Source organism: Pollicipes pollicipes, unplaced genomic scaffold (genome assembly GCF_011947565.3).
Source record: "Pollicipes pollicipes isolate AB1234 unplaced genomic scaffold, Ppol_2.1 Scaffold_2555;HRSCAF=2994_pilon_pilon_pilon, whole genome shotgun sequence".
Taxonomy (NCBI): Eukaryota; Metazoa; Arthropoda; class Thecostraca; order Pollicipedomorpha; family Pollicipedidae; genus Pollicipes; species Pollicipes pollicipes.
This window is the reverse complement of record NW_023596136.1, coordinates 8,541,896-8,550,526: the sequence shown is the minus strand read 5'-3', so window position 1 is coordinate 8,550,526 and position 8,631 is coordinate 8,541,896. Positions and strand designations below refer to the sequence as shown.

Here is an 8,631-nt window from a genome sequence, read left to right as displayed (position 1 = left end):
GATTGTTTTTCCCGCGATTGTTAAAGCGACGTCTCGTGGGACATCTGAGGCTGTTTCTGCGGCGGAGTCCCATCGTGGGACATCTGAAGCTGTTTGTGCGGCGGAGTTCTGACTGGTGTGACTGTGCGTGTGTTTCAGTGCATCTATTTCTGAATGACTGTCGTTGTCCTCACAATTTCTAACTCTCCATTTATCTGCTGACTATGGGTAGCCCGGAGTTTATTCAGGATTAACAAAATGCACGTCAGTCAATCAATCAGCGGTAGCCAATGAGAGTGCGTCTAAAGCACGCGCGTTAGCGCAAGTCTTGTAGCTCTTTGGCACATGCGCCAATGCTTCCCTCCAGCACCTGACCGCCTGCTTGAACTTGCACATGAGAGACATGTCTGATCAGGCTGCCTCTCGGAAGGCGTCATCCAAACCCCGTGATGAGCGTGTGCTTGCCAAGGGTCAGTTGCCGTCGTGCGACGTCATCGAAGACCCATGATCATGCAACTACGGCTGGTGTCAGCTGTGTTCGCTCACGGTGGAAAGCTGTGGGCCTGCACGTGCGGCCACACGAACCTGGGCAGTGCATCACCCGTGTTATTGTCCGGCAGAGTCGACCGTGAAAGCTTTCCAAACCGCTGCTCATGATCCAAGCACAGTGTCGCGGGCAGCAACGTCCGTTTGCAACATACTGGAACGACCGAAACGTTAGATTTGTGAAATAATTTTGTCTCCTATATATTAAATTTAGTAGTTACACAATTATTCATGTAGTTAATTGGTATGCAGCTTGCTTTGCCTGCAGACACGATTATCTGCATACCAAATATCCGAACGCCCTGTGTATTAGGGGCTATTGCCGTCTGGAAGCGCCTGAACTTTGGCGACAAACCCGGCCAGACAAATATTCAGCAGAGCTGCACCAGCGCCCAGTAGCAAAGAATGGACGATTTTGGAAAACTTGAAGCAATGTCTGGAACAACAGAGCGCGACGCCCTGCAGGAAAAGCACCAGCTGTGTTTTACGCCTTTGTTTGTGCTGTTTAACATGCAATTAAGACGTACTCTCTGGTATTGCAAGCAGGACCAACGCAACTGTTTTTGTTTACGCCTAAAGTTTTGAACCAGATTGAACACCTCATAACGAATATGCATTGTTGTACGTCATACAAATAACGGAAAACCTGTGATTGCAAGCATTCTACCTCATCATTAAGTGATCCATCCACTGCTGTCACTTAAAACAAAGTTGTTCATCTTTTTTCATCTTTTCCATTTGACGAGGGCTTAAACTGCTGCCATCCCTGGGACAGACAAGAGTGGTATGTACAATGGGCGCGTCAGCCCTGTAGCTGCTATACAATGGGCGTGTCAGCCCTGTAGCTGCTGTGGAAGGCGTGCGCCTCGCAGCCCCAGCCGCAGCCGGCGTTGCTCCGTGAGCCCTGTAGCTGCTGTGGAAGGCATGCGCCTCACATCCCCAGCTGCAGCCGGCGTCGCTCCGTGAGCCCTGTACCTGCCGTGGAAGGCGTGTGCCTCGCAGCCCCAGCTGCAGCCGGCGTCGCTCCGTAAGCCCTGGTGCTGCCGTGGCGTTGATTGCGGCGTGGCGCGCCGGTTATGAGCCCTGTAACGCCGGTTGCGGTGTTGCATAATGGCCGGTGACACCTACAGATGGTGTTAGCCCCCGGCGCGCCGAGCGTCCCGGAAATGGGCCCGCCGCCGGCCGACTGTACGGCGCAGCCAGCCGAGAAGGGCTGCGCACAGCGGGGACCGGCGAGGGGGGGGGGTTACACAGTCGGACCGGCGAGGAGGGGTTATCCAACCGAGACCGGCGAGGGGGGTTACACAGCCGGAACCGGCGAGGAGGGGCTATCCAACCGGGACCGGTGAGGAGGGTTTATCCAACCGGTGTGAGGAGGGTTTATCCAACCGGGACCGGCGAGGAGGGGTTATCCACCCGGGACCGGCGAGGAGGGGTTATCCAACCGGGACCAGTGAGGAGGGGTTATCCAACCGGGACTAGCGAGGAGGGGTTATTCAACCGAGACCGGCGAGGAGGGTTTATCCAACCGGGACCGACGAGGAAGGTTTATCCAACCGGGGTGAGGAGGGGTTACACAGCCGGGACCGGCGAGGAGGGGTTATCCAGCCGGGACCGGCGAGGAGGGGTTATCCAGCCGGGACCGGCGAGGAGGGGTTATCCAACCGGGACCAGCGAGGAAGGGATATCCAACCGGGACTGGTGAGGGGGGTTATCCAACCGGGACCGGCGAGGAGGGTTTATCCAACCGGGACCAGCGAGGAGGGGTTATCCAGCCGGGACCGGAAACGGGGTTATACAGTCGAACCCGGTGCCTGTGGATGGTACACTCAAACCCGGCACCGATGGTGATGCAGGCGGATCGACGCTGGCGGGTTACAGAGCAGGGCCCGGTGCAGGTGGGCCCCGGTCATGGCGTTGGTCTTCCTCCCGAGATGCGCCGCCTGCTACGGTCTCCAGCGAGACCGGCATATTGGGACGAGGCACCCGACGAGTCAGCGGCGGTAACCGGCGCCAAATGACGGGCTAGTGAAGCGGAGCACAGCGATGCAGTCAGCATGGCGCCGAGCTTGACTGTAGACCATTGTGAAAAGGATACGACCATGGGTAGACCCATGCATCAGAATCAAAACAGCGGAGCCGACGTCCCGCCATGCTGATGCATATGACAAGATTTGGCATGCCCCTGATCCGCACCCTCCGTATAGACTCTGCTCCCCACATCCGTCACTGTCCACGGAAGCTCCGACGACCACGCCGCCAATGGGCGTCACGTGGCGGGCGGCTTCGCTGCATCCTGCATCCATGGCTGACCGCTGACGAACGGGCCTCACTCGTCGGCGCCTACCTGCCCCCCTTGAGCCCGCTTCCTGCGCGCCCAATACGGAGCCACTCGTCGCGCTCGCCGTCCGCCGGCCGCCGCTCCCCGCTCGCGGTGGTCGGGTATTTTTCTCGAGTGTTTGCCCGGCTCGGCGGCGGAGCTTCCTTCCTGGCGGGCCGTCGATGCGGGGAGGGCCGCTCGCGCCGCCCAGCGCCGCCCCGTCGCCCGTCGACCGGCTCACTGCGCGGCCGTTTGTTGTTGTTTGGCGCCGGTGTGGCCAGCGGCGGTCGCAGTGTTAGCTTAGGAAGTGGAGCGGCGGTGTGGCGGAGAGCGGCCCGGCCAGGTAAACAGCGACAGAGGAGCCTGGGAACATTCTGGCCGGTGCGGCCGACGCTGTGAGGAGTGCGAGAGGAACCCGGGTGAGGAGCCCGAGTGAGGGAACCGGGTGAGGAACCCCGGCGAGAAGCCCATTGGTCGGCTGGAGTGAGTGCTCGGTCAGGAGGCGTGCCCGGCACCTTCCAGGGTAAGCCAAGGAAACTGTCAGTTGAACCGACGGCAAGTCAAAAGTTCGCGGCTAGAATCGCACTCGAGCATTTTGCATTTGCTATTCTAGTTTCATGGTCTCGTTTACGACGTCGCTCGACGAAGCTCTGCGCAAAATAAGGTGGAGTACTCCCGACGCACCATCAATTTCTTCCGGGCCGTTGATAACTTGACAGTGCAAGGACCGTGAAAATGGAGCGAGCAGTAAAAGCCGTGACAGGGATGACAAATCCGGTAATTTCAGCCGAGACAGTGGCGCAGCGCGGCGCAGGTTTATTAGACTTCAACTGAAAACAACCATGTGCTATTTCGTGCCATCATTTTTCGAACGTGCATCAACCGCTGGACGGTTTTAGCTGACAACCTGCAGTACATCGTGGGCTAGTGATGGTCCAAGTGACGCTGTGCCCGAGTGTGCAAGCAAGCAGCACTCAGTAGCCGGGCCCCCCCCCCCCCCCCCGGCTGTCGTGACCTGATGGTGCCGTGTTTGTCCCAGCTGGCATGATCTGGCGCTGCTGCGCCGTACTGCCTGCCCCCACCGCCTGGATCCAATTAACATTTGCGAAAATTAAACCAGCTCGGGCCGGCTGAAATAGCAAGCTGCTGCTGTCTCTGTGTGCTGTCTTGGCATTATATTCGGCGCACTGTCAGCGAAAACTGTATCTATTTTCCGCATGCCATTAATGAAAATAGGCGTTTCCGTAGTCGTGTGATTGTTCTAATCTCCCGCAACTTCGCATCCCATTTGCAGGGTTAAGCGCACTAATGCAGCTCGGTTAAGCGTGCTTTTAAGCTGGAACGTAATCTTGTGGAAAATTCGAAACTGACGCTGCTAAAAAAATTATCTAGCTTCGACATTTCCCCATTCTGTCTCAGTAAAATGCTCAGGTGTTTAAGTGAATTATGGCGTGCCTCTTGGCAATTAGTTTTCACTTTTCAAGATACACAATAAAGACATTGAGCTCCTCATCTTTCGGCGTGACCAGGTGAGAGTTCGTACTCTAACCACAATCGATCTTCAGTATATTAGGCAACACCGGTTATAAGACGTTGACAAGGAGGTATTGGTTGTATTAACAAAACTTGACGTTTCAATATGCGCTTATGGTCACGGGTGACTATGCCGACTGGTGCTAGCGACTATGCCGACTGGTACTAGTGACCTTATGGTCATGGGTGACTATGCCGACTGGTGCTAGCGACTATGCCGACTGGTACTAGTGACCTTATGGTCATGGGTGACTATGCCGACTGGTGCTAGCGACTATGCCGACTGGTACTTGACCTTATGGTCACGGGTGACTATGCCGACTGGTGCTAGCGACTATGCCGACTGGTACTAGTGACCTTATGGTCATGGGTGACTATGCCGACTGGTGCTAGCGACTATGCCGACTGGTACTAGTGACCCTATGGTCACGGGTGACTATGCCGACTGGTGCTAGCGACTATGCCGACTGGTACTAGTGACCTTATGGTCACGGGTGACTATGCCGACTGGTGCTAGTGACCTTATGGTCACGGGTGACTATGCCGACTGGTGCTAGTGACCTTATGGTCATGGGTGACTATGCCGACTGGTGCTAGTGACCTTATGGTCATGGGTGACTATGCCGACTGGTGCTAGTGACCTTATGGTCATGGGTGACTATGCCGACTGATACTAGTGACCATGATAACATCTTGAAACGGCTTTTTGTGAGTGTAGGCAATGCTCGCTTGATAACGTCGTTTAGCCGTGCATCATGCCATGCTACAGGTCAACCGTTATTAAAATAACAATTCTCAATTCATAACTTGTAGTTTTTGGTACTCCATTTCACACTGACCAACAGCAAATGCGCAATATGTCGGCCACGCCTCAAGAACAGAAAAACACGCTTTTTAGCCATGACTCCGACGTGGTAGAAGCGTAGAAATGAATTTCTCCCCAACTGGGCGAATTGAATGAATACAGCGTCATGGTGAGCCATTACTGACGTGGGCCTGCAGTGAAGAGTCGGTCGAACGGCTCGAAACCAACTGCTCGTGCCTCTGGCGAAATCAATTTGTCCAGGGTGGTGACGGCGGTTCAAGACCATTTCTCAAGGTCATCACCACTCTGACACCGGTGATGCTGCTTACCAACACGGTCACCAGCCATCCCACGAGCCAGAGCTGGCGCAGCTCACTGCGGGTCGGCCACGTACCGTCCACCTCTGTCCGCTGACGACACCCGTGGACGGGGCGCGTTGGCCACGTGCCGTCCACCTCTGTCCAATGACGACACCCGTTGACGGGACGCGTTGGCCACGTGCCGTCCACCTCTGTCCGCTGACAACACCCGTGGACGGGGCGCGTTGGCCACGTGCCGTCCACCTCTGTCCAATGACGACACCCGTTGACGGGACGCGTTGGCCACGTGCCGTCCACCTCTGTCCGCTGACAACACCCGTGGACGGGGCGCGTTGGCCACGTGCCGTCCACCTCTGTCCAATGACGACACCCGTTGACGGGACGCGTCGGCCACGTGCCGTCCACCTCTGTCCGCTGACGGCACCCGTGGACGGGGCGCGTTGGCCACGTGCCGTCCACCTCTGTCCGCTGACGACACCCGTGGACGGGGCGCGTCGGCCACGTGCCGTCCACCTCTGTCCAATGACGGCACCCGTTGAAGGGACGTGTTGGCCATGTGCCGTCCACCTCTGTCCACTGACGACACCCGTGGACGGGGAGGTGACTGACCGCGCCGTGCCTGCCGTTCCAGTGGAGCCCAAGACACCGCAGATCGAGTACCGCACGGCGCTGATCGCCTCGGGCAAAAACCTGACCGTGCGCGTGGGCGAGGAGGTGGATGTTCAGTGCCGCGCGCGCTACGGCAACCCGCCGGCCATCATCAAGTGGTTCATCGGTAAGTAGGCGTGACACGCCAGTCATCAGTTGTGATCAGCGTGATGGGGTATGGGAGATCACTGTGCGCTCATTTGTAACGAGTGCGGCTAGAGTTGTGACAGTCGAACTGAGACGGCTATGACTTGCGGACAGGAGATCATTTCTGTGAAAAGTCGACCCCTTACCCGAACGGGGTAAGCACGGTAAGAACCCAGCTCCAGCATGGGGCCATGTTCATCGACTGATCAGACTTTAGTGTTCTAGCAATGACTTAGAGGGGCGGGGGAGGGGGGACTTGGCTGAAAACGCTGGTTAAACATCATTTGCCGCAGGAGCTGATAGTTCTAGCGGCATTTCCGTCTCAAGGCAGTATCTGATGACAATTCTTGCATTCATTATAGCTATGTTTTAAGAAGTATTTCATAGCTGAGTTATTTTAGGTTTTGATCAATTTGTTTCGAATCGATCGCAAGTTTCTGGGATGTTTTGTCACGGTTAGAAAGTGAAAACTATAAGAAGGCAAGGGGTGTGTATATGTGTTCTCAAAGTTCATGCATTTTGAATTAATGCCGCCTATTTTGTTCAACTGATCTTTTCCATGTCAAACATGGTTGGAATGCCTGTTAAGTGCCTGTGAATATTTGGAAGCTTTGGGTGGTTTCCGACCCTACAGTGTTTTTCTCAGTGATGCAAAGCGAAAGTAGAACACGCTTTGCCTCCCACCTGGCGTTGCCGTCAAATGACTCACATCTAAATGGTCGTGCAACATGTTCCATATAAGTTCACATGCAAAATAATGGCAGAGTTCGTGCCGTTGACCATTTCAATACCCCTGTAACAATAGGTGTTTGTCTTCGATGTGGGTAAACACCTACCTGCTGGTACCAGGCGTGCTTGAATATCCTGTGCTCTCCATATATTACAATGATGGCGTGTGAAAATGCAGGTGCTCCGTTAACAGTTTATATGTAACGTAAACTATCAAGATGTTTCGACATGATGAAGAACCAAGCAGTGACTCCAGTCCGCCCCAGTTCCACAACTCTGTTGTCGCCTTTCCAAATTCGCCGCTCGCCAGCCAGCTGATTATGCAGCGGAGCGTGTGGTGGCGCCTAGTCCGCCATCAGCGACAGTGGTTCTAAATCAGCGCATGATACGGCAGGTTAGAGCCGCTCGTCCGGTGCCGAGGCCGCGATGCCAGCTCTGACTGGGCGCCGACGGCCCCGCCCCAGCCGCGGCCTGTATTCAGGCGTGTGGCGCCGGCCGCTCTGACGAACGGCCGGCGCCCGGCCGGCGACAGCCCATGGCTTTCCGATCCCGCCGCCGCCGCCACCTCTGATGTACGGCGCCGGGCGCGCGGCTGCCATGACGTAGAGTCCGACCCGGCCCGCCGCTGATCGCTGCCAGAGATGGCTGTGTGGGTACCGACGGCCGACGAGAGGCTCCTGGGCCCTCCGGCCCCGAATGACCTCAGACTCTCGATCGGCCATCGATGGGGATCATCGCTTTGTGATTTGCACCCCTGAAATGTCTGGCACTCCACTTCTGCCCTAGCGCGCTACACAAGGCTCAAGCCGGTCAGCTCGGCACGGAAGATATAAAGTGTTGTCTCTTTTGACCGGCGCTGGAAAATGTCGTCATTTATATCTCACGAGAACGAGCTTTTACCAGCCTTCGACAGATGACTGATCACCTCCTAAGTCAAAGCTTTCTTTCTTCAACCCTTACGATACCATGAGAAATATTTTGTCTCCTTGATGCTAAACCTCCCAATGTAGGCAACATTTTAACACAATGGCCTTCTAAAGACGCCAGTAAATTACAGCACGTAACTGATGATACACTGCAGTCATCCATTCTCATGATGGCGAAATTAGGACAATTTGCTCTACGCTCTGCCCCAGATGTTCTTCGCTACATGCCCTCCCAAAATGGTCTAAATGAGCATGCAGCGGGCGATTTTGGTATTATGAAGCGTGCCGGTTACTCAGGCCATTCTGCGTAGTGCAGCGACGCATAGTTATAATGAAATACGCTTATAATAATCAAACCATCCAACACGCCACCTGGCTGGTCCTCCATCCAATACGTCACCTGGCTGGTCCTCCATCCAACACGCCACCTGGCTGGTCCTCCATCCAACACGCCACGGGGACATCCAACACGTCACCTGGCTGGTCCTCCATCCAACACGTCACCTGGCTGGTCCTCCATCCAACACGTCACCTGGCTGGTCTCTCCATCCAACACGCCACCTGGCTGGTTCCTCCATCCGACACGCCACCTGGCTGGTCCTCCATCCGACACGTCACCTGGCTGGTCCTCCATCCGACACGTCACCTGGCTGGTCCTCCATCCGACACGTCACCTGG

General features: G+C 55.8%; 1 protein-coding gene across 1 annotated transcript in view; it reads left to right on the top strand.

Moving 5' to 3' along the window:
• LOC119108205 (uncharacterized) overlaps positions 1-8,631 on the top strand; it is a 110,493-nt gene that overhangs the window by 82,087 nt on the left and 19,775 nt on the right. Inside the window, exon 6 of the mRNA XM_037231791.1 lies at positions 6,135-6,278. Within this exon, the coding sequence (XP_037087686.1) occupies positions 6,135-6,278 (144 nt within the window). The remainder of the gene's footprint in view (positions 1-6,134; positions 6,279-8,631) is intronic.